Genomic DNA, 27,079 nt, shown 5'->3' with positions numbered 1-27,079 from the left:
ATCTTAATTAACTGGTGAGAAGATGAAGACTCTGAGAAGTTAAATAACGTCTGGTTTGCTAAATACAGGAGTGTTTACACTCAACTTCCCACTGACGTGCTCCCTTAGAGCTGTCCTTAGAGGGGACACTCTATCACTGCTCCCTTAGGTCTGTAAAGGGCTAATTATCCAACAAGAGATGTTCTTACGTCTTAAGACAATTTATCTTTCTTCTTTGGCTCTAGAACAAGGGGAATACTCTATAGGGTCTTACCCAGAGAAGAGATTTTTTTCATTAAGAGTACAAGAAGTCTTACTTTCCTCTGAGTAACAAGCACAATGCGATGGATAGTTTAATACAGTACAAATGAATATGTTATAAATTGTAACAGTGCTATTAGTAAATCCTATCAAACAATATCATTAGCTTTGAATCTTGGAAAGATACATACAAAAGGACAGTGATTTCCTACCTCACGCTGCAAATTCAATTAACAAAACTGGGACCCCAGCTTATACAGAGATATATACGGAGACCAGTTCAGCACATGGAATCACAAAGGTCCTAAGATAAGCTATAAATAGAGACATAAATGTGGGTCTCAAAAATAAAGAGACAAAGCTATATTTAATTACACTGTTCCTGAGGACATTTTGTAGCTATGAAGAGAAGAGGGATACAGTCATGGAAATCTGAAAACAGGATATCAATTACTCATTTATTCCTAGTAAATAAAAAATAAGGACACTGACATCTCTGTTAATAGAGCTGTTTGACTGCTCAGTGGCCCCAGTTTGGGTCCCAATCAGAGCGTCACAGGGTCACACACAAAGATGACTAACATTCCAGGACAGAGGGCACCAGGACCACATGCAGCAGATGGAGACATCAGGTCCCAGAACGCTGGAACTGAAAAAAATACAATACACAGACCTAAGATTACACTCTTTAGGACCAGGGGTGCAATCCTGGCTCTGCCATTTGTTCTGATCCCAGGGAAGTTATACATACCCGCTGTGCCTCTATTCCTTCATCAGTGAAATGGGAATCAGAACAAAAGTAAGTAAAAAACAGAGGGTACTGGGGACTGTCCCAGCAGTCCAGCGGTTAAGACTCCACCTTCCAATACAGTGGACACGGGTCTGATCCCTAGTCAGGGCCTAGGGTCCCACATGCCACATTGCCATTGTTTTTATTCAGCTGCTCAGTTGCGTCTGACTCTTTGCGACCCTGTGGGCTGTAGCATTCCAGGCTTTCCTGTCCTTCACCATCTCCTGGAGTTTACTCCAACTCATGCCATGTGGTGTGGCCAAAAATCTTTTTTTAAAAAAAGGGTCTTGAGAGGTATTACTACATAATAATATGTAAAGCATGGAGGACTCAATGAGCAATTCTCTTAGATTTATACTGAAAGGGGACTTTATGCAAATTGAGAAAATAGCAAAAAAGCATAATTAAAAATCACATATGTAACCACATTTTAGTAAAGACTGTTAAACATCTCACTTTCTCGATATGCCAAAACTGAGTATCACAGTGATGCAAGTCTGTCGAACTAGTACTTATGAAACATCGGTAACTGGCATCTTACTTTGCCTTGTGAAGATAACACCCATGAAAGGTTTTTTAAAATATGCTGACAAGGGGCTTGCTTGGTGGTTCGGTGGCTAAGACCATTCTCCCAATGCAGGGGGCCCAGATTTGATCCCTGCTCAGGGAACTAGATCCCACATGCCGAAACTAAGACTTCACATGCAGCCATGAAGATAGAAGATGCTGCATGCAACAACGAAGACTCAGCGTGGCCAATAAATACATATTTTTTTAAATAAATAAGATTCTGACAATACCTAGGCTATTTTTCACCAAAGAAGAAGCAATATCAATTTAGAAGACTACCACTAGCTTGCATCCTTTCTTAAATAAATGCGATGAGTTTGCACTTTTCATCTTTCAGAAAACAAAAACCAAACATTTTATGCTATCTTGAAATGTCAAGAAACAAATAAAACCAATGAAAGGAAGTCTAAAAGTGGTATGCACAACACAGTTCCAATGTGGACAAAAATTTGCCATCTTACTCTGCTTAAAATTATTAAGCATCATTAACACACCATCAGCTGTTGCATATCACTCTCTTCCCTAGTTACTCACAAGACACCATTCTATCTCAACTGTACCCTTCCTTATGTAAGAGAATTTTGAGAACCAGTATTAATTCATATAATTGGGAGAGGAACCAAATCAATTTCTATTTATTTCCATTTCCTCCTAACTGCAAAATAAGAATGCCACAAACTAGTCTGTGGACAGCCCATTTTCGAAACTGCAAAAACAGAAGAGTAGGAAAATCCATTTTTGTTTGAGATAATACATGACCAACAAATCAAGAAGCATGACATTTAATAACACAGCCCTGTTCACATCTATTCGTTTTTGGTAACCATGCCCTTCACACCTTTACATTTGAGAAATGTTAGAGCTCGCTGGAAAAAATGAATTAGATAAGTACAACACCCGTGTTACAAAGCTTTTGTCAGATTTGCTCAAACTAAGCTCTCATAAGTATTTGTATGGCATGAGCTAGACCAAAATATTCCACCATCAAAAAAAAAAACATTCTTTTTAATTCTTAGCTGGGGAAAGGGTAGAGGAAGCAAGTAGAATTTTTGTGAGTTAAGGTTCTCACCTATAAAATGTTAATTTCCAGCTCCTAAAGATTTGTAAGATAACAGCTTATAGGAAGGAAAATTTCCAATTTACAACATCTAACAGCATCAATCCAACTACTCCAGTGATGAAACAGCTTGATGGAAAAGATAAAGAAGTAAAAAGTGAATGTAAGTAAGGTCCCTTTACTTTCTCAGGTATTCAAAGTCCTCATAATCAGCTGTCCCCAACCCTTTTGGCATCAGGGACCAGTGTTATGGAATAGTTTCAGGATGATTCAAGCACACATTTATTGGGCACTTTATTTCTGTTATTTTTACATTATGATATATAATGAAATAATTATACAACTCACCATAACGCAGAATCAGTGGGAGCCCTTAGCTGGTTTTCCTGCAGCTAGACGGTCCCATCTGGGGGTGATGGGACAGCGATGGGGAGCGGCTGTAAATACAGATGAAGTGTCTCTCATTTGCCTGCCCACCGCTCACCTCCTGCTGTGCGGCCCAGCTCCTAACAGGCAAGGACCAGTACCAGTCCACAGCCTGGGGGTCGGGGACCTCTGCTCACAAGGGGACTTTCATCCACACAGTCCTGGAACTTGCTGAAATAGGAACAATGCTCCCTGCAAGGCCTTAGGGTAAGTTGTGGCTCCTTTAATTGGTATATTTACAACTTAAATAGTGCGTTTCTGGGGCTCACTGCTGAGTTGTCATCATTTCATACACATGAAAAGATTTCAATGTCTAACAACAATAATAACTTCATATCTTTAAAAATTAACAAACATCTTATAACCATTAAAAATAAAATGACATTAAATAATAAAAACTACTATTTTAAAGGGGCTTCCCTGGTAGCTCAGCTGTTAAAGAATCCACCTGCAATGCAGGAGACCCCGGTTCTATTCCTGGGTTGGGAAGATCCCCTGGAGAAGAGATTTGTCAAAAGATACAAAGTCATTTCTGTCTACCTGTAGGACAGGATTTTTTTTAATGCTTTTTGAACTTTTTGAATTTCCCTAATGGATGTGATTTACTTTAAAAAATTATTTCCAGAGGACTAGATATTAATTCTCACCTTTACTGTGATTTGCTTTTCAAATGAGTAAAAAAGAAATTTTTTAAAGGGACAGATTTTTTTCCATTTATTAAAAACACTTGAGCTTTAAAAACATTACTAGCTTCAAAGTGAATGAAGGATGATAAACAGGGACTTCCCTGGTGGTCCACTGGTTAAGAATCCACTTTCCAGCACAGGGGATGAACGTTCAATCCCGGGTCAGAGAAATAAGATTCCCACATGCCTCAGGGCAACTGAGCAATGCTCCTAGTGAAGCCCACCTGTCGCCATGGAGACCCAACACAGACCAAAAAGAAAAGGATGCTAAACAAACAAATCTACTTTTATCATCTCTCCAACTGCTAACATAGACTTTTAAATAAAAATCATGCTCCCAAGGTTTTCCCTGATATGAGAATTTGGATATTGGATCTATGGACATCCATCTTCTCCACCAAGTAGCCTCAGGACATTTGGCCACACAGGGCATGGTTTAAACAGTGCACAGTCATACAGATTGAAGGCATAATGATGAAACCATCAAAAACACTTTCCAATGATCCTTGACCCAACAGGAATCTTATCCTTCAAGCTCAATCCACCATCCACTTCATCATACCCAATTTAGATTCTGTGGTCCAGCTTCATGAGCAATTCCTTGCAACATCTTCATCTGCCTGACCCTCTGTTGCACTAGTCTGGCAATCCATACAGTTCCAGTCAGGACTTCCCTGGTGGTCCAGTGACTAAGAATCTGCCTGCCAAGGCATGGGACGTGGGTTCTACCCCTGATCCAGGAACTAAGATTCCCACGTGCTGCAAGGCAACTGAGGCCGTGAGCCACAACCAGTGAGCTCACATGCCCTGGAGCCCGTGCTCTATAACAAGAGAAGCCCAAGCACCGCAACTAGAGAGCAGCCCCTGCTTGCTGCACCAGAGAAAGCCCACTCCAACCACGAAGACCCAGCACAGCCGAAAAGAAAACAAATTCAAAACAAATACAGGTTTAACCTATTTCCCATTGAGCTGCTAAAACTGCTGGAAGGAAAAAAACAAAAACAAAAACTCACACAACTCTGTTTAATGGTCTTAATTTCCTTAACATAAATCTCAAACTTAACTCTGCTAACTGATTCTTCTATGCTTTCCTCATGATTTCACTCTTTTATTTTCCAAGATTACAATCTATTTCATAGAGGTTTTTTCTCCCCTCAAACTTCCAATATCCTCTTCTTACTCTTAGCTGATCACCTCGCTTTCTGTGTCACTGACAGGTGAGAACTACTTCACCCTCTCACCCTCATCCACCAGATTTACGTGCCCACAGATGATGCCTTCCTGGCTGCAAAGATGGAAAAGCTGTCTCTGTTCCTAAGGCTAAGCCTCCCACTAAATCCCAAGGCTTTGTTCAGTTTCTTCCCTCCTACAATCACACACTTCTTTTCTCTAGATCATTCTCAGGAGCATACAAGCTTATTTTTAACACTGCTCATCTTAAAAACCAAAATTGATCATTTTATGTTCATGATTCCCTTTAACTATATAACCCAATGATATACATATGTATGCATGAGGTCTTGTGACCCCATGGACTGTAGCCTACCAGGCTCCTCTGTCCATGAAGATCTCCAGGCAAAGAATACTGGAGTGGGTTGCCATTCCATTCTCCAGGAAATCTCCCAACTCAAGAGATCAAACCCAGTCTCCCGCATTGCAAGCAGATTCTTTACCGTCTGCGCCACACACACACACACACACATATATATTTGGTGAAGTGAAACAAAACATTATAGCTCTTACAAAGATGACCTATCCTTTCCCTGAGTAGCTCTAAGTAAGTGAAAACCAAGTAATTTTCAGGGAAGTACTTAGCTGGAGAACACGCTGTTTCATTGACAATGAAATGCATAAATGGAACAAAGCTGCATAGAGCATGAACAAAATCTAAAACAGAAATATGAGTGTAATTACTTGGCATTACCAAAGGAGATTTTCTTTACAAATTCACTGGAAGGGTTAAGAGAAAGTGGCCTCTCTCTCAAAGCCATGGATGCCTGTGTAAATCTTCTGAGAAAGAGGTGGGGTAAGTCACTGAGGTGGTTGGGAATGGTACCCTCATTTATTCTGGGTTGATGGGTTTGAGGAAAAAAGAACAATGGTGTTCGCTTAGAAATATCGTGAGCAGGCCTGGGAACTGGACCGGCCTGCCTCCAAGCATCCTGAAAAATGCTAACATACACAGCATGGATACAAAGGAGACTCGAGCCTATAGCACACAACTTAGGAAAGAAAGAGGCAGAAGAGCACTATGGAACTTCGATGGTGGTCCAGTGGTTAAGACTCTGCCTTCCAACGCAGAGGACACGGGTTTGATCCCTGGTCGGGGAACTAAGATCCCACACGCTGGGGGGCAAATAAGCTTGCACGCCACAACTAGAGGGTCCATGTGCTGCAACAAAGATCTAGTGTAGCCGAAAAAAAAAAAAGACCAGTACTGCAGACAAGCAAGTGAAGGGTGAATCCTAGAAACATCCTTATGCCATCTCTGAATTCCAATGTAGGCAATAATGTTCACTGCCAGGATAAACTCCTTTTCTTAACAAAAGGATCATTAGGGCTTCCCTAGTGGTCTATTGGCTAAGAACCCATGGCTGCTTGCCAATGCAGGGGACATGGGTGCGATCCCTGGTTCGATTCCACAGGCTGAGAAACAACTGAGCCCGCGTGCCACAGCTATTGAAGTGGCAAACTGAAACAAGAGAGCCCGTGCTCTGAAACATGAGAGGGCGCCGTCCGTGCACCACAAGTGCAGATGAGCCCCTGCTAGCCATGACTAGAGAAAGCCCACTCACAGCAAGGAAGTTCCAGCACAGCCCAAAGTAAGTAAATACATCAATGAATCTTTTAAAAAATAAAAGGATCATTAAAATTTTTCAATGGCATGCAAAATTTTATTTAATTTTATTTAAACTTATTTTGTTTAATAAGTTAGGCAATGGACCCATGAGGAATCTAAAAGAAGGTATTGGATAGGGAGGTGGCAGTAACCCAGCCTTGGTACCGATAGTCCCACAACAGTAAACCATCAATGCAACCAATTCGAGAGGATGGGTGACTTAACCAGTGCACACTTTCCCACCTGTAAGCTCAAATAATTCTAGAACTCTGGGTCGGAAGAACGAGAACCCCAAATCCTACCTCAGAGAATATAATTCAAAGAACACAAATCTATACCAAAAAATGGCATAGGGAAAAAAAAAACTACAAAAATACTGAAATTGAGTTTAGGAGAGAAACTAGCAAATTAATAGGTTTCTGTGTTTTCTTCATCACCACACCAAAGTGTACATGCACATCCACACCTGTCCATTCACATCCACATGCAGAGCGGAAACTTCTGTCCCATTACTTCCCACTGTTTTCCTCTCTCTGCATCAAGAGCATAATTTTCTCTAATCTTATAGCCAGACCAGACAAATTGGTGCATTATAGGATCAACTGGCTGCTTGTAATTAGTCTTGTCTGAGAGGTTTAAGAGGACCCATCCATATTGTGCTATAAAATGCAGATGGTAAAGGGTATGGTGGCTGAGTTGCCATTAACTCTGGAAGCTTGGTGAGAGCCCTGTGTTCTCCCCAGGGTCTCATTTGTAAGTTGAAGGGCTGAAGAGATGACCTTCCCACTCTCATTTTCAGCTGCTCCCCCAGGGACCACACACCTCATCTCATCTCAGTTCTATATATCCCCCCAATTGTTCCCAATTTATCCACGACCCCAGCAACTGATGATGGTGGACATGGCTGAATTGCCATAGCCTGCCTGAGTTTTCCTCCCTGAAATCCAAGAGCTAAGCTCCAAACCTGAAAGGGAAAAGAAAATCCCAAGACAAGATTCTACCTTCAAAGAACTTGCAAATCATGGCTCCCCGTGTCTGTTACAAGGGAATAAAGGAAGAATGAAGACCAGTCAGAAAACAGCTTCAGTTTCAAACTGCTCCTTTCCAGGTGACTTTGGCAGTTTCTTGATAAATGGAAATGAGGATTTCTAGGATTATTTCAAGTTGAGAAGGTGGCACCTGACCAGCACTTTGACGATCACTGGCTTATACCTCCCCCAACTCAAGTTCTGAACAGCCAGTGTCTGGAGCAGGGTCGGGGTCTGAGGGTCAAGCTCATGATCAACCCAGGAGGGGAAGGCTCTTTCAAGCAGTCCATGAATAAAAGCACATATAAGCATTGTTATGAACAAACATGATGATCTTAGGCATCTATCCAAGAAATTAACATAGCAGCAGTACAAGTTTGCAAGACTTGACAAGACCAGCATATAAACAAGTATCAACATCACCTTTCAAAAAAGTAGGGTCTAAGACACAAAGAGTCCTGAAGCAGCAGAACTACGAAATAAACAACTAATGGGCCACAGCTTGGGAAGAGAAATCCAAGAATTCTTAATAATACTCCCACTCTGCACTCAATCTTTTGTTTGTATTTTCTTCTCCATATTTAGTGGCTAGTCAGCCCAAGAGCTAATGCTTAAGTCTGCAACATTTAATCATTTATAATAAAATTATTTACAACAGCTTATGATTAAAATTCCAAAATCACTGCAGATGGTGACTGCAGCCATGAAATTAAAGACATTTACTCCTTGGAAGAAAAATTATGACCAACCTAGGCAGCATATTAAAAAGCAGAGACATTACTTTGCCAACAAAGGTCTGTCTAGTCAAGGCTATGGTTTTTCCAGTGGTCGTGTATGGATGTGAGAGTTCGACTGTAAAGAAAGCTGAGTGCCGAAGAATTGATGCTATTGAACTGTGGTGTTGGAGAAGACTCTTGAGAGTCCCTTGGACTACAAGGAGATAAAACCAGTCCATCCTAAAGGAAATCAGTCCTGAATATTCATTGGAAGGACTGATGTTAAAGCTGAAACTCCAACACTTTAGCCACCTGATGCGAAAAATTGACTCATCTGAAAAGACCCTGATGCTGGGGAAGATTGAAGGCGGGAGGAGAAAGGGATGACAGGACGAGATGGTTGGATGGCATCACCAACTCAATGGACATGAGTTTGAGTAAACTCCGGAAGTTGGTGATGGATAGGGAGGCCTGGCGTGCTGCAGTCCACGGGTCACAAAGAGTCGGACACAACTGAGTGACTGTACTGAACTGATGATTAAAATTATTATTCCTCCTTTAGTTTTTTAGAAGCACTTTTGTTCATAACTCTAATATTAACTATGACACCTGAGTTCTGGGACTTGAAGAAGAAATATGACAAACACCTTAAGTGAGTCTCACTCACACACACACCGCCCCCCCCAAAAGAAGACCCTGCCATTTGGCAATCTTAATGCCACATAAATTTTTCTTCCAGAGAAACAGATTCAATCAGTTATTTTTTCCTCCCTAGCACAGCTGGTTTTTACATGGCATTATAAAGCAGATGGAATGCTAATAACCAAAAGCCAGAGGGCTGATTAGGCTGTTTGCAATCTGCACTTCTGAAATAAAGAACTATTCCTGAAAAGTAAAGGTCATTTAAAATGAATTGTATTCAATAAAGAGCTTCGGTAGGAACACCAGAGCTAGCTATTATTGACTATCACGACATTCTTCTGGCAAAGCAGAAATGCAGCCTTGTCAAGGGATCTCTTCTGGCATGGAAGGATGGACTCAACTGAACTCTCGTTCATCTGACTTGGTGAACAGCACGCAGGAAATGTCCAGTGTGTGTGTAGAAACTGAATGTATGTATGGGTTAATCCATGAATCCTATGTTCACTAAGATGCTTCTGGGTCAGGAGAATGCCGGGCTCAAGAAGCAACAAAAGTTTGAACCCAGGTTCACGTCCCCACAAACCAAAGAGGGAAGGGTCACTTGTAAGGCACGTCTCTCTCTGAAGCATCTAAAAGAGTTGCTTTATTCAGTCATGAGTGGCTGGTCTGTAGTGTGGTCCCTTCATTCTGAGCCTTCCTTCTACTTCTGTTTCGCTCAAAGCAGAGCAAAGATGAGAGTGTCCACTATCTTCTAGAGTCTCACCTGAGCAGCAGGTGAAGCAGGACCCAGGGAAGAGCTGATGCTTCTTGGAGGTGGGACAGACATCCACCCACCTTGCTTGCTTTGAAGGACAGTTGCCCAGATGTGACCGAAAGACCCCTCTGGCCCACATGCACAGATTACTCCAAATGCCTGAAATTCTGTTCACTGGAATAACCCCTTGGTTATTCCAGTGACCCTAGCCACACCAGGGTCATCTTCTTCACCAGGACCTCCCTGCCCTTCACACTGCCCTTCTCTCCTCCTGGTGCCTGCAGGCCTTCTCATCACTGAGCAGCGTGGGCTCCTCACTGCTGGCTGTGCCATGCGAGTCTCAGCACTCCGGAGACCATAGACGCATGAGCTCAGCATCACTGCAGCCTGGCCCCTGCTGCAGACACACTGGGACTGAGTTTCGTGTGTCACCCACTCTTCTGTTGCTTTTGGTTTTGTTTGCTCAATGGTGGTAAAATAAACATGATATAAAATTACAATCCTCACCATTTTTCAGTGCATGGTTCCGTGGCATTCAGCACATTCATGTTGCTATGGAACGTCACCACCATCCATCTCCAGCGGGCTTTCCAGGCTGCGGAAGCTCCCTGTACCCACGCACTCAGGATAATCTCTAATCATTCTACTTTCTGCCTGCATTTCTCTACTCTAGGTACCTCACGGAAGTGGAATCCTATTTGTCCTTCCATGACTGAGTTAGTTTCACTTAGCATAATGTCCTGAAGCTCATCCGTGTTGTAGCATGTAACAGGATTTCATTCCTTTTTAAGGCTGAATAATATTCCACTGGGCTTCCCAGGTGCTGCACATGGTAGAGAGCCTGCCTGCCAATGCAGGAGATATTAAGAGACGCAGGTTCGATCCCTGGGTCGGGAAGATCCCCTGGAGGAGGGCGTGAATCCTATGGACAGAGGAGCCTGGCAGGCTGTAGCCTTGCGACCAGGGGTTGCAAAGAGTCAGACATGACTGAAGCAACTTAGTATGCATGCATGCAATATTCCATTACGTATGCACACCCCACTTTATATCTATTCTTCCACTGGTAGACACATGGGCTGTTTGGCTGTCATAAATAATCCTCCCATGAACTTGGGTGCACAAATGTCTTTGAGTCCCAGTTTTCAATTCTACTGAGTATATACATACCATGAAGTTGAACTGTTGGGTCATATAGGAATTCTATTTGTAACTTTTTTTTTGAGGAACTATTGCACTGTTTTCACAGCAGCTGCATCATTTCTTCTATAGTTTTTAAGATGTTCCTGGGTGTCTGTGATGGGAATGAGAAGGCGGAAAACCCTGGTGGGCCCCTCAGAACCGCCTCCATCCCACTATATCAGTGAACGGTGACTGCTACTGAAAGCTGTCTTGTTTTTACACAGTAAAAAAATAAAAAAAATAAAAAACACACAGTTTCTTCTCGATCAGTTCTGGTTATTCTGATAAATGGTAAGGTGCTCTGATGTTCTGAAAACAGCCCAAATCGGTACTTACAGTTTAATACGGGCCTCCTGAACATAATACTTCAACCAAAGAGGATTAAGAGAATTTTAAAATAAACTTTTACTTTTGAGTCACACTTCAAAAACGTTGCAGCCACACAAGATCTAAATCTTAATTGTTCACATTGGACTGAGGAGAAAGCAATCAGCAGCAAGCATACAATTTATATCTGTGATTAGCCATTCTAGGTCTGATCTACGGATTTGGGGTAGATGGGTACCAATTTATTTTTCCTCTTTGGAGAGCCACGCATGAAGTGTAATTACAAATTTCTTTGCATTTTCTGTGGTGGGGAATTAAAATCATAACCTTCTTGGAGAACTGGAACGGGATGCTTTTTTATCCTTTAGTTTTTCCTCAAAATAAAAATAGATGCCAAACCGAGTCTCATCTTATATGCAAAATAACCCCAACGGTTCCAGCCACGTGACTCTTGGAATCACTGCTTTTACCTGATGAAACCACCAGTGTCAAGATGATAGTAATTTCAAAAAAATCGAGAGCTTTATTTCTATGCTTAATTATGTCACCTTTCCATTGTGTCACATTGTTTTTTCATTATTATGGGTTTTAGTTAATGCACAGAAAAATTTCCCTGAATGAACACTTCACAAAGCTAGATACCTGAATTTTCTTACGGGCAAATTAATTTCAACAAATGCCAAGAGATTTTAAGCGCTTTGGCAACGCCTGGTGGCTTTAATGCAGTCTTGAGAAAACTATGGCTTTGATTCAAAGCAGAGCCCCACACCATCCATTCAGGCCTCTCTGCTGGGGTCTAGTCCAAGTGCAGTGTTAAGGCTCACGCCGGTGTTCCTCCCAGCTCGACTCACCTGTACAATTCTCTCATCCTCCCCAGGGCTCGCTCCACCCGTCACCTTCCACCTCCTGCTCTAGTCTGAGTGTCCTCAGCTTCTAACGGCGAGTTCCTTGTTTGGACTTCTGCAAATCCGCTTCACCTCCCTAATTCTACTGAACATTTCATGAAGAAAAGCAAACCTGGAAATAGTTTTTTCTGTTACGTCCTTATTTTACTATCTCCTCCGACCTATTCCTGTCCACGTCCTCCTACCTCCAAAACACACTCTCTCCCATACTCACACACACACCTCAAGGCTGAAACTGGACAGAAGAGGAAAAAATAAAAAATAAGAAGATCAGGTGTGCTGAGTAACAAGAGAGCTAGAAAGCATTTTTTTCATGGTTGTAAATATATCTTTTTTCATTATACAATGAAGACACAGACATGTAAAAAAAAGTTGGAAAAGAGAGAAAGGGTAGGCATGTTACTATAGCTCCACCATCAGAATATTTCCTCTTGCCTTCTGTCCTGGGCCTGAACTTGTTTCTTAGCTGGGATCATATTTTCCCTGCTCTGTGCAGAGCGTGCATCAGCTCTTTCCTGTGTCTCCAGTCTCCACCAGACTTGCCCCCCAAAAGCTCCTCTGCCACTGCTTCTTCCTCGCAGGTGTTCTCTGGGGCTCATCTCTGCTTTTGGTCTGAGCTCATCTCATCCCCGTGGTTCCTGTACACCGGTATGCACAGTTCCCAAAGTGAACACACAGCTGCCCTGACATCACAGCTCGTGCACAGATGTGCTGAGGGATGCATTACATTTCCAAAGGAAATACAGCCATATTTGACACCTGTTGGATGCCATACAAAATTCCAGCTTGAGGTAGCTTCCTGTTTCGACATGAAATCACCTACAGTCCTTCAGATGATATCATCTTTGCGAAGCAGGGTTCTGAGAAGTGGTGATAAAAAGCAAGTTCAAGGTGGAACAGGAAACGTCCCATCTGTTTCTAAGGCATGAGAGGCTATGTGGTGCCCAAGGAAGCATGTAATCCCAGTGGTTAGTGTTCTCCAGAGAAACAGAACCAGTAGGATATGTGTGTGTACACAGAGAGAGATTGATTTTAGGAATGGCTCACGCCACTGTGGGGGCTGGCAAGTCCCAAATCTGCAAGGCAGGCCAGCAGGCTGGGGACTTAGGGAATAGCTGGCGATACAGCTGAGTCTGAGGATAGTCTGGAGGCAGGGTTCCTTCCTCCCTGAGAGCCCTCGGCTATTATCTCTTCAGGTCTCAGGAAGATTGCATGAGGCCCATCCACATTATGGACAGTAATCTGCTTCTCTCAAGGTCTACTGATCCAGGTGTTAATCTCATCTAAAAAATACCTTCAGAGCAACATCCAGACTGGTGTATGACCAAACACATGGGCTTCCCAGGTGGAGCAGCAGTAAAGAATCTGCCTGCCAATGTAGGAGACGCAAGATCCCTGGGTCGGGAAGAGTCCCTGAAGTAGGAAACGGCAACTCACTCCAGTATTCTTGCCTGGGAAATCGCATGGACAGAACAGCCTGGTGAGCTACAGTCTATGGCGTCTCAAAGAGTCAGACATGACTCAGTGGCTGAGCACACAGCACATGCATGGATACTCTGCCATGCCAAGTTAGCACATAAAATTAACTATCGCTTAAGACTGAAAAAGATAGGGACTTCCCTGGTGGCCCAGTGTTTAAGAATCCATGCTCCCAATGCAGGGGACATGGGTTCGATCCCTGGTCACAGGCCATGGAGCAATTAAGCCCGTGCGCCACAACTTACTGAAGCCCATGCACCTTAGAGCCCGTGCTCCACAACGAGAGAAGTCCCGGCAAAGAGAAGCCCGCTCACCGCAATGAAGAGCAGCCTCCATCCGCCACAACTAGAGAAAGTCTGCACGTAGCAACAAAGACCCAGCACGGCCATAAATAAACTTTTTTAAAAAGAAAAAGATACATATATATTTCAATATGTACAATTATATTTTCAATCAGCCACTAAATTCTTAGGACATAAATTCTCCTTAGTTGTATGAACTTTATTGCTGAAGTGAACAGAAACTGTCAGGTATTTCTTTTGGCCTATGGGCACTGAGGGTGCTGTGAATGGGAAAAAAGCTTAAGAATACACCTACACATGGCTGCAGCCCAGTATTCCCCAAATCCAGACAGACATATTCTAAATGCTCGCCAATATACGTATGTTCTAAATACACTTCAAAATACATGTAGGTTCTAAATGCACATCAACATACGTGCCTATTCCCAAGCAAAGAATTCCCTCAGTTACGTCACTTCGAATGTTCCAAAACTCAATTTCTTATTCCCTCCACCGCGTCTACTATCAGTCTGACTTCCAGAAATGGATTTTTTAATCCTCACCACTCCTCTTCTCCATTAACCATCCCAGTTCACCCACAGCATGGTATGTTCTTGAAGCATAATACAATGATTTTCACCTAGGTCACATTTTATTATAAAAATAAAATTAAATATGGATTAAAGCCCTTATCACAAATGATGGGTTTAGAACTTCTACGGGCAGAATGTTTATTTTTCACTTCTTTCACATCTTCATATTTAGAAAAGCAGTCAAGATGGCTTAGGAAAAGTACCTAGCCTGGTGATAAGTAAGGAGTTATTTTTAAGGGAAATTCTCCTTGATTTATTTAATGACAACACTTTGCCTCTATTGAAACATTTCGGAGGCAGGAATTTCATTAAAGTGAGTCTTGATATGATATTGATGCTGTTCAGTCGCTCAGTCGTGTCCGACTCTTTGCGACCCCATGGACTGCAGCACACCAGGTTTCCCTGTCCTTCACTATCTCCCAGAGCTTGTTCAAACTCATGTCCTTTGAGCCTGTGATGCCATCCAACCAGCTCATCCTCTGTCATCCCCTTCTCCTGTCCTCAATCTTTTCCAGCATCAGGGTCTTAAAAGCCATCTCATAAATTAGAGCCCCCTCACCAAACCCCACCTCTGTTCTAGTGCAGAGTCCAGCCTCACCCAAATAGCTGATGTGTGGGTGGCTTAAAAGACAAGTATAACATTTGACCTTATAAAGCAAAAACCAAAGGGAGAAAATGTTTAGAAAACCAAAATCAAACATTCAATTTATCTATTTTTCCCCTGAGAGCATAAGTATCACTGAGTGAAAAAGTCAACTATCACTGTAGAAAAAACTTTGATTGAAAACATTTTCACTTATTTCTCATAATTAGAGCTGCAAACTACTAGAAGTTATTTCCTCTATTATTTCATTTTTGTTGGCAATATTTGCTCTATTGAATAAAGATGTGTTCCATCATGCATAATAATAGTTATGGAACTGCACTCCTGAGATACCAAGGCAGTGTGATTTTTCTCTTTTAAGAAGGGGGACTTCTTATTCATTGAAGGCAGTAAGCTTTGCCATTTAAAAGAAGCCAACCCATTCAAATGGGGCTTCTGCTATCACCAGCCCTCAACATACCTAAAGACGCACACAGCACTATAAAAAATTCACTACTCTAGTGGAAACAAACATTAAAAGGTTAAAAATAAACAATAACCTGGGGAAAGTCCATAAAATATTTGGCAAATGCTAAAAACTAGGAAGTATTAGCATTTGAAGGTATTTATCTAATAGAAAAACAAGCCCACACTACGAGATTTACAATGAAGGCAGCAAAAAACAAGTGAACTCAAAATCGGGGCTTTGAGGATAAGCAAGAAATCTGATATAGAAACATGCTTGACAAAAGAACAGCACAGTGAAAAGTATTTATGTTTCTCTGTGAAAGTATGTTCTTGGTTTATTCTCCTTGGCCAATGTATACATTTTTGGGCAATGAACTAGGGAAGAATCTATAGGCTGACTTATACACTGCAGTATTTTTGGTATACGAATTTCTCCACCCGGCCGACGTTTATAATAATTTATAATCGCAGCATTTTCTAGACTACACAATCTCACCAGCCCCCCCAGACACTCAGAATAAACATAACCTGATTTTTCCAACACTACTACTAAAAATAAAAGGACCACACAGTGAGGATCTCTCACTGTCACAAGAACCATCGCAACAAGCCGTTGTCTTTAAATTCGTTTCATTCCAAGCCTTTGGAAAATCAGCAATTCTCCATAGAAGATCAGAGAAGACTGGAACCAGAAGGGATGCGTGGGCATCTCGTCACTGGCTTGGAAACACACTGCTTCTTAAAAATTGACAATGCTGTGTTAGGTTCAGGTGTACAGCAAAGTGATTCAGGTATACATACGTATACAGAAAAAATTTTCAGATTCCTTCCTATTATAGGTTTATTATAAGGTACTGAAAATAGTTCTCTGTGCTCCACAGTAGATTTCTGTTGTTTATCTGTTTTGTATGCGGTAGTGTGTATTTGTTAATCCTAAACTCAGTTTATGCCTCCCTCCCCTTGCCCCTTTGATAACCATAATTTGTATTCAATATCTGAGTCTGTGCTAAGATTTCACATGTAAATGATATCATGAGATGTGTCTTTGACTTATTTCACTTAGTAAGATCATCTCTAGGTCCATTTATGTTGCTACAAATGTACTATCTTTTAAAAAATTTGAGCTGTAAAACGTTCCTCTTGGCAGGTAGAAGTGATGACACTTTGGCTGAAGCAGGGGGTGGGAGGTGGAGGTGGGGGCGGGGGGTACCCCGTCTTTCTCAGCTCACCCTCTGCCCCAGTCTGCCAAAACACAGAAGACACTGAAGGGGACTGACATGCATTCTGAAGCCATTTTGGAGGCATTTTCTAGAAAGAGAGTGTCAAGAGTTGACAGAGTCAGCAGACACGAACACAAGGTTACCGGAACAAGTCCACGCTGTCCTATAAAAGAAGTTCAGGAACATTCAGAATTTCAACTGCTTAATACTTTGTTGTGTAATGCTAAAGTTTACAGTTAAATCCACTATCTCACACGGGGTGACAGCTCAACCTGGTTTGCCCAGGACTTTCCCAGTATGAAAACTGGAAGTTGCATGTCCCAGGAACCCCAGCTCTGCCAGCAAAAGGGGACAGGGACAGTTACTTACTCTACCCTCCACATAATACTATATAAAATCACTCCCGCTTGCAACTGGCCTCATTCTGAAGTGACTCAAACCACAGCCATCCAGGAACGGATGAATAGCCCAGAATGAATGCTTTGGCCACTTGATACAAAGAACTGACTCAATGGGAAAGACCCTGATGCTGGGAAAGACTGAAGGCAGGAGGATAAGGGGGTGACAGAGGATGAGATGGCTGGATGGCATCACTGAGGCGATGGACATGAGTTTGAGTACACTCTGGGAGTTGGTGATGGACAGAGAAGCCTGGCGTGCTGCAGTCCATGGGGTTGGAAAGCATTGGACATGACTGAGTGATTGAACTGAACTGAACTGCTGCTGCTGCTGCTGCTGCTGCTAAGTCGCTTCAGTCATGTCCGACTCTGTGCGACCCCATAGACGGCAGACCACCAGGCTCCCCCATCACTGGGATTCTAGAGGCAAGAACACTGGAGTGGGTTGCCATTTCCTTCTCCAATGAATGAAAGTGAAAAGTGAAAGGGAAGTCGCTCAGTCGTGTCCGACTCTTAGCGACCCCACAGACTACAGCCTACCAGGCTCCTCCGTCCATGGGATTTTCTAGGCAAGAGTACTGGAGTGGGGTGCCACTGCATTCTCCAGAACTGAACTGAGGAATACCTACTGGAGTAGACACATTACCTAAAGAAGACGAAAGAAACCTGGTATTTCCTACATCAGAAGGATGGGTACTGAACATATGAAAAGCACTAGACTGGGTTCCACCTCATCTTTTGGGTAGAGACGGATACCCAAAATGTTTTGTTTAAAGAGACCATTTTCAGCTTAGTAAACAACTATCTTCTATACTATTGTCATTATATCTGATCTCTTTTTGATAAATTCCTTTTATCTATTATTATATAATATCAAAATAAACAGCTTCCATTTAAATGATCAAACGTTAAAATCATCACCAATAATAAAAATGGATGATGCATAATCTGATACCGTTTCACTGTGCATGTTTTTCAAATACTTAACTCCCATTCTGGCAACAGACACAATGACAATTGTTTCCATCAGTGGATAGCTCATCTGAAAACATATGAATACTCAGAGCCCAGGGGCAAGAGATCTGGCTGATGTGCTGAGCAAACATGGGATGGGAATAAGTCTGCCCCCTGTGAAAACAGAAGTGCTGTTTTCATGATTCACCAAAGCCGCACCTCCTTCCTTTCAAATACTCCCCAGCACTGAGGATCAACTCTCCAGGGATGAGGTGGAGAAGCATGGAGTTTGCCCTATGTTTCTATCTCCTCTCACTACAGGATTTTCACTTTTGAAGCAGAAGATCTGACAAAGAGAAGAATTCCTTTTTGTCCTGGAGTCCTGTGAAAATCTTGGGCTCATTTTCACCTTTGAAAAACACTTACTCTCTGTCTCAAAATTGGTTCTCTCTTTCTTTAAAGGAGCAGCACTGATTTTTTGCAGTTATCTTTAACATCAGAAGCTGAGGCAGGAGCTGCTGGTGCTCCTGACTGCTTAGTACCACCTCCTCCTCTTTTCTGTAAGTTTCCTGTACTTTGCCGACAAATGTCCATCTAGTCAAAGCTATGGTTTTTCCAGTAGTCATGTACGTATGTGAGAGCTGAACTATAAAGAAAGCTGAGCACCGAAGGATCAATGCTTTTGAACCGTGGTGTTGGAGAAGACTCTTGAAAGTCCCTTGGACTGCAAGGAGATCCGACCAGTGCATCCTAAAGGAAATCAGTCCTGAATATTCATTGGAAGGACTGATACTGAAGCTGAAACTCCAATACTTTGGCCACCTGATGCAAAGAACCGACTCACTGAAAAAACCTCGATGCTGGCAAAGATTGAAGGTGGGAGGAGAAGGGGATGATGAGGATGAGATGGTTGGATGGCATCACCGATGCAATGGACATGAATTTGGGTAGGCTTTGGGGGTTGGTGATGGACAGGGAGGCCTGGCGTGCTGCAGTCCATGGGGTTGCAGAGTCAGACACGACTGAGTGACTGAACTGAACTGTACATTGTGTCCCTCTCTGAACCTCCAATCTTTTTCTACATTCTCTCCTTTCTCTACATCAGCCTTCCAGAGATGCCTCTGGGAATTGCTGGGTCCCACAAAGGAACCCGCCTGCCAGTTCAGGAGACATAAGAGACGCAGGTTTGATCCCTGTGTTGGAAAGATCCTCTGGAAGAGGGCATGGCAACCCACTCCAGTATCCTTGCCTGGAGAATCCCATGGACAGATGATCCTAGCAGGCTATAACCCATGAGGTCACAAAGAGCTGGACATGGCTGAAGCGACTTAGAAAGCAAGCTAGATGAGGAACCACCCAAAAGACCCACGTGGGTGGGTTCTTGAGTAAACAATGAGTTCGTTTTGTAGACAGCAGGTGGGATCAAATTCCACATCTGAATCTCCATCGTCAGTCAAGGGAGCGAAGTGGAACTGGAGGAGGGTTTCTCCCACACATGCCTGTGCTCATAACTCGTGTGAAAGTGCCACCCTGGACAGATGACACGACTTTGCTGAGGGGTTATCCCTCTACAGAGCGTTCCTGGGCTGCCCCTTAACATCACCCGTGAGTCTTCACCTTGTTATCAAGATGCTTACATTCAAATGTTAGTTCTCTAAAGATCCATGCAATGGGTTCATTTTACAGTATGTAAACAGAACTAGAGGAGGGGTTGCACAGGCTTTGAAAGGCAATAAGGATTTATTTTTTTAAATGAAAGAATGGAATAACAGGTGTTTTTGAAGCTCTCTTGCTGAAGAGTGTCTTTCAGAAGCAAGTAAGGTTGGGCCCATCACTCATAAGGACACCCACCAAAACTGTTTCAGTCGGTCTATAAACCAACACTTGACTTCAATATCGGGGTCTATAACCCTCAGCCTGATGCCAATTCCAAACTGGGCACTGACATTGGATGGGAAAACTGCCACCCAAAGAATCCTCTCACAAGATGGTTTCACCAGCTTTCTACAAAATAGTCAAAATAAACACATTTCTGCAGGTGGTAGCCAAAGAAGCAAAACAAATATTCTCTAAAACCACCCCCATCCCGTAGGAGGGTGTCTGACATGAAAACACTCCAGAATTTCACATCGACTTTGTACTGAAAAGCTCCATTTGGCTCCAAACTCAGACAGCTTTAGCAACACAACCCACTGATATTTCCACAGCCACCCTTCTTTTCCTCTTAATTGGGCTGTTGATGAGCCTCACACTCAATGTAACAGGCTCTTCCAACACCCCTGTGCCGCTCACTCGGAAATAAGAGCATTCAATCACAAGGCTACTCTTCCCACGCCTGCCAACGGGAGCACACTGTCCTGCGATAAAGTCAGTGCCTGTCAACAGACGGGACGACGACTTCACTCTAAGCTCTGCTGACAACCTGGGCTCCCGGCAGTGTCCTCAGAGGAACGTTTCTACATCTACCCTCCCAGGTTCCCTGCAAATCAACAGCAGACCTGCAAAATATGTCCCAGGGCCCTGCTGATTTTCATCGAGAGGTTCATTGGAAGAGATGATGGAGGGGAAGCAGAACACTGGTAATGCTAATATTTCCCTTCATATCTTTTTTTTTTTTTTCTTAAATATCTGACACTTTTATCCCACCATGGTTTATTTATTTATTTATTTTAATTTTGGCCGCGCCGGGTCTTTGCCTCAGCGCACGGGGTTTCTCTAGCTGCAGTACATGGGGTTATTCTCTAGTTGTGGCACGAGAGCTTAATTGCTCCTCGGCATGTGGGATCTTCATCCCCTGCTTTGGAAGGCAGATTCCTAACCACTGGACCACCCAGGGAAGACTCCCTTCATAAGTTATTAAACCAAGTCTCTTTTGCCAATTTCCACAGCTGGTGTATCTTTAAATACTAATTTTCAGAAAATCTATGACTTAGGGTTCCACTTTAACTTTCCTGCAGAAGAAAACATATTCAGCCTTCCAGGCACTTCTATTTATATCTGTCTTTCCTGAAATGACTTGTGGATAGGCTCCAGTTTGCCAGAATCTTCTCCTTCTTGCTTTTGTGTGGAAAAGCTAAGCGAGGGAACAGGCATCCTGAGCGTAAGTCCCTCTACTTTGGAGACAAAGCATTGGTCTTGAAGAGGAGGCCTGGATTCCACAAATAAACTGTGCTGTTGATATCATCTGCTTCTCCTCATGTCACCTCAGGTATCCAGAGAATCTGACACCAGCCCTGGGAGGAACATAAAATTCCACTGCAAGAAGAGTCCACTTTGCAGAGCAGGAGCTTCTTATCGGTGGGCCAGGGGGTCAGTGTGTCTAAAACAGCTGCTGTGTTTCTGTTCCCTTCCTCCTCCCTCTGCTGCTCAACAAAATTCAGGATTCATCTGTCATCATCTTTTATTACCTGGTGGCCTTAGACATATTTCCCTGAAAGCTTCAGTTTCCTCATCTGCAAAATGCAGATAACACTGCAAACGCATTGGGTTGTTGGAAGGATTAAATGAATTTTACACCTAAAGAGTTCAGAAAAGTGCCTGATACACAGAAAAGCAAAACAAACATCTGCGGCTGTTATTACATATAGTTTTTAAATAGCCATTTATTTGGTGGGTTAATATTAATAAAAGGCATTTCCAGAAAGACTTTTCCTTTTTAATATCCAATTTAGAAGAAACTGGAGAGTCGAGAAAAAAAACTGGGAAACAACCATGCCAGATTTTAGGAGGCAGCAGCACCAACAAATCTGAAAGTAACTATGAGCTCTTTGCTGTAATTTTCCTTTGGGAAAGGAGTATCTTAAAAAAAAAAAAAAAAAGATTAAGTATTCACATTTTACAAGTGCAAATAACAGTTTGTCTGCCACTGGTTGTAAAGATTAAGGAGAACAGGCTTCATCCTAAGAAGTTCCTGTATTTAGGACCATGTAGTTCAGAAAAAGGCAGTGCAGCAGTTTGAAAATAAGGAGCCAGCCTGTGCCAGGTACCCATACGATGGCTTATTGGCCTTATTGGCTTTAACTCTCGTATTTCAGGAAGTGGACATTATCTTCACCTTACAGATGAGGCAACAGGAGACAAGAGCTGACTTCATTAGACTCAGGCTCACATAGTAAGTGGTAGCTATGATTCAAACCCAGATCAGATGGACTTAAGTCTAGGACGATTTTGTACATTTCTAACAGCGTTGGCCAAAGCGTGTTCAGTGGGTTCTAAATGTAAAGAGATGTGAAACAGAGAATTCTATATCCAACTCTGTTGGGAGAAAAGCTGAGTTAAATAAAAGTTATAACTGGGTTGTCTTCATTGCAGGTCTTTTCAGAGATTTCAGTATGCAACTAATATACTGTGGACCCCATAGTGTGACACAGTGTGAAATATCTGTTACACCATGGAAGCCTGTGTGTGTGTGTTATTCATTATGCTCTACTGTTCCGTGGAATAGAGTTTGGTAACTCCATATTCATCCTGTACTGCTTTCTCATGGCATCGAGGGCAAACTCTTAATCCTTAAAACTAGGATTTGTTTTCACCCTTTCCTCCAATCACTAACATTTTCCCTGTTTTTTGATACCAGTGCTATTCATTCATTCATTCATTTGTAAATATGTTATGCTAGACACTCATTCATTCATACATACTGTATGTTATGCCAGACATTATACCTGGGACAAAGGAAAATGACCCCTGGACATCAGTAGACATTCATTCATACACAACCGAGAACTTTACTTTAGAACCCTGCTTCTGAGAGAGGAGGACAAGAGAGATCAAAGTAAGAGGATGGATAGGCACGGGTTTTTCTGGCTGCATTCAGTACCTTCGTCCCTTTCAGAAAACAACACACAAAGCTCAGGGCCCACATTTAAATTAAAACCTAAGCAAGCTGATGACCTGCCCTATTCTCCATTCAGTAGACCTCACCTCATTCTCAAAGGGTAGGGTGAGTTGCTTGTGATTTTGAATTTGGCCCACATCCAGTTGTCCAGACCACCCTATTACTGCTTCACTGCAATCAATTATATTAGGTCTTCAATTCCTTTGATTCCCTTCCAACCCAAACTCCCCCTTTCTGGGGGTGATTCTTGATGGTCTAGCCAGTGTATTATCGAACGGCGTATGGAATTTGGAATGGCATTTCCATATGAGGCCCCTATAACATTCCTTTTCCAGGTTCCATTCTGAAACACATGTGCTATCAGTTAGCACAGGAGTCTGAGAAGGGACATGGCCAAGGAAGGGATGGGGAAGAAGAGGCGGGTATTCAAAAGGCAGGCTCCTCACACTGCCTCCCAATAAAGAACACAGTCTCCAAGTAACAGTTTTGATATGACTTCACAGGAACTTTCATTTTTTTGACTGTGCAGTATGTGGAATCTTTGTTCCCCGACCAGGGATTGAACCTGTGTCCTCTGCACTAGATGCACGGAGTCTCAACCACTGCACTGCCAGTGAGGTCCCTTCAGTTTTCTTTTACAATTTTAAATGTCAGTGGTCAGTTAAACATGGCTGCTGGAATCAAGAAGAATTTTCTGTGGCTTAGGCAATGAACCTAGGACTCAGGTGACTTACCCACCCTGTGTTTCCTTCGATAACAAACCACTCAGCAGTTATTTTGGCAGGTCCACGGGAGGTTTTTCTCTACAGTGAGTGAGACAGCCTTCCTGTTCTCAATGGAGGCAGACACAATTCTGTCCCAACGGGAAGGAAGGAGAGAGAGTGAAGTTGGGCCGTGTCCACACGAAGATGGCCCCCCAGCGTGGCAGCTCTCTGCCAGGTCTGACAGTGGGAAGCGTGACACAGGAAATAACCCCACCAGCAGCCACATTTTCAGTGATTAATCACACCCATCATCTATCCCTCTGGTCTCACAGAGGCTTTAGAACCTAAGAACTCTTGAGAAGAAGTCTGACCTAGACCTCATGAAAAAGAAGAAATTATACTCACTAGTCAATAATGGTTTCAAAAAGGAGACTCGTGAAGAACTTCACAATCTAAAAGATGATCCAATATTGTGCAGGAAATACATCTGTTGTCAGAAGGGGGAACAAAAAGAACCTTTTGCGACGGGGGAATAAAATAGACTTTCAAGAGAATCACGAACAGGAAAGTTACTGCTCTGTAATTAACAGCTTAGGCTTTAAAAAGTGGGGACACAACAGAAATCAAAATATAAACATCTGTGTTAGCAAGTGCCTAGCAGGGAGCTATCAATCTCTCCCTGTAGGTATGAGCGGCAGACATGAGAAGCTAAAATGGAAAAGTTCAAGAGGAGAGGACTCTCAAAATACACAAGAGGAGAACAGACAGCTAGACGTTAGGCAGTTAAAGTGGCGAGACGAGAAATGTCACATTCCAAACTGTAGAAGACAAGATGTCCTTTTGCAGACCCAACAGAGAACAGGAAGTGAAAGGGGACACCTGGCTTCAGGGCTACTGACCAAAGCGAAGTTATTTTTATCACTTGGAAGACGCTGCTGCTGAAAGCAGTTTCCCAGGCATGGATATGGTATGTGTCCAGCCTGCCCCGATATATGTTACAGCTTCAGAGAATCACTCCTGCTGAAGGACGTCACTGCTGGCTAGTCACTAAGACACCCCGAGTGGCCAGAGAGGTGGTTTGAAACACCAGGCTAAGGACCTGGTGTTTTGGAGAGAATTCCCAGATGTAGGCGTTTCTTACTCTTCCATCACTATCTTTTGGGGGATCCACATCGCTGGTAAGAGGAGGCTGTTCAATTTTCTATTGAGGCATTCAGGTTGGGGGCAAAATGCTTCTCTATTTCAATTCCTAAGGATTACAGAAGGCTCGAGTGCCACTGAGGGTTGTGAAATAGCAAGAATGGAACAGCCATACCCAAAGATGCAAATTACCAGTGCACTGGGGAAGTCAAATCATGTAGTGACCATCTATGAAGACTGAACTTCCAAGTGGGTTGTGGTGGGGCTTCACAGTAGAAAGGGCACTTTATTAATGTTGACACTGACACCACCTAGCACTGTTTGAAGGGCAATCAAGTAGCTGCTATTATTAAAAAAAAAAAAAATCAGGTATTGTTTTCCTAGGATAGGTATCAGTTGGTCAGCCAGATTAAAAAAAAATTTTTAAGAAAATCTTATATGCAATTACTGTTGTTCACTCAGTCTTGTCCAACTCTTTGCGACCCCAGTGGACCACATCACACCAGGCCTCCCTGTCCTTCACTATCTCCTGGAGTTTGCTCAAATTCATCTCCATTGAGTCGGTGATGCTATCTAAACATCTCATCCATTGTTACCCATTTCTCCTCCTGCCTTCAATCTTTCCCAGCATGAGGGTCTTTCCCAATGAGTCGGCTCTTCTCATCAGGTGTCAGCAAAGTGATTTCTCTGCTTTTTAATACGCTCTCTAGGTTAGTCATAGCTTTTCTTCCAAGGAGCAAGCATCTTTTAATTTCACAGCTGCAGTCACCATCTGCAATGATTTTGGAGCCCAAGGAAATGAAGTCTATCACTGTTTCCATTGTTTCCCCAACTATTTGCCATGAAGTGATGGGACTGGATGCCATGATCTTAGTTTTTTAACTGCTGAGTAAGAGATTACATCAACTAGAATTGGAGATAAATTTTTTTTTTTAATTTCATCATTAGACTAGGACCATTGGTACAATACTCTCTGTGCTTTATTTTCTTTTTTGGAATGATCTCTTTCTTTCCCACCTAGATGTTGAAGACTTCTAAATATATCCCATACGTGTCCTTCCAGAGCACAGTCCCCGCTGAGCCCCAGAGCTGTATTTCCCGCTGCCTAGTGGATGCTCCACGGGCTCCACAAAGAGCATGCTGTCCAGAACCACGGCGCCTGGTCAGTCTCCCCGTAATCCCACCTGCTCTCCTTCCTGGAAAGGCATCACCGCTCCTCCAAGTCGATGTAATCATCCTCCCTGTAAGATGCCTCTAATGTGGTGTTCCCCTGTCCATCACAAATGTTTCTACTTTTGTTTGTTTAATTTTATTTTATAAAGACTGATTTAGTACTGAGTGTGTCTAAGAACTTTCTGAGACTTTCATCCCTTTTTGCCTTCCATCACCAAGAACCTGCAGACCAGTCTCCCTCACTTCCCACCTGCTCTTCCTAAGGCAGTCAAGGTAGCTGCACTAAAATACAAACCTCACCACAGCACTTCCAGACTCTACGGTCCTGAAATTCCTTGTTTTCTGTACTCCTTAGCGTGGCCCATAATGGCCTTTGTTACCTGCTTGTCACTTATTCTTCACACTCGCCATGAAGCTTTTATTGCAACCACAACAAACTAGGAACCTGTCCTCACCTTGCTTTTCCCTCTGCTGCTGAAGGTTTTCTCTACCTGGAACCCCCACTGCCCTGCAAGTTTCAACCAGAAAGAAGGAAGTTTACCAAGAGAAGCATTTCCCAGCCTGGAGAACCCCAAGGGAAAATAATAAAACCTCAAGTGGACCTAAAACCCAACCCCAAGTGAAAACAGAACAGTTCAACAGAACAGAAAACAGTTGGGTGATTTTCTTAACCATATGGTCAGGCCCAAAAAGTAAAACACAAAAACCTAATATAAAATAACAAATGATGAAGCAATGACAAACTGGAATACTTTATCCATGCAAAAAGGAAATGTGGAGGAATTACACAGCTGTAGTCACAGAAGCAGCTGTTGAGTCAGCCAACTAGGGGGAAGATAGGCATGGAAATCAGAGATGGATGATTTATGCTAATTGACTTATATTTGGTCTGAGTCCTCTCTATTTTGTATTTCTAAACCTCTTGTCAGCATCATTTCAAGTTCTACCCATTTCCAGCAAGTTTCATACAGCACTTTTTCCCAACTGTCTCTTCTCTGTTTTTACAGATGATGATGAAAAAGGAGATGAAAATGCAAGTGAAACCACAGGCCACTTTCAGAAACTCCCACGTATGCAAATTCCATTAACT

At 42.7% G+C, this 27,079-nt stretch overlaps 1 protein-coding gene across 21 annotated transcripts in view; it reads right to left on the bottom strand.

The window, feature by feature from the left end:
• Positions 1-27,079, bottom strand: part of KIAA1217 (KIAA1217 ortholog) — a 436,407-nt gene that overhangs the window by 217,426 nt on the left and 191,902 nt on the right. Inside the window, exon 2 of one of the 21 annotated variants that reach the window (XM_070802064.1) lies at positions 3,006-3,094. The exons of the other annotated variants lie outside the window; for them this stretch is intronic. Within the exon in view, the coding sequence (XP_070658165.1) occupies positions 3,006-3,008 (3 nt within the window). The 5' untranslated portion in view covers positions 3,009-3,094. The remainder of the gene's footprint in view (positions 1-3,005; positions 3,095-27,079) is intronic. 21 annotated transcript variants of the gene reach the window in all.

Source organism: Bos indicus, chromosome 13 (genome assembly GCF_029378745.1).
Source record: "Bos indicus isolate NIAB-ARS_2022 breed Sahiwal x Tharparkar chromosome 13, NIAB-ARS_B.indTharparkar_mat_pri_1.0, whole genome shotgun sequence".
NCBI classification, from domain to species: domain Eukaryota; kingdom Metazoa; phylum Chordata; class Mammalia; order Artiodactyla; family Bovidae; genus Bos; species Bos indicus.
Note: the sequence above shows the minus strand (reverse complement) of the source record. Positions and strands in the feature narration are given on the sequence as shown.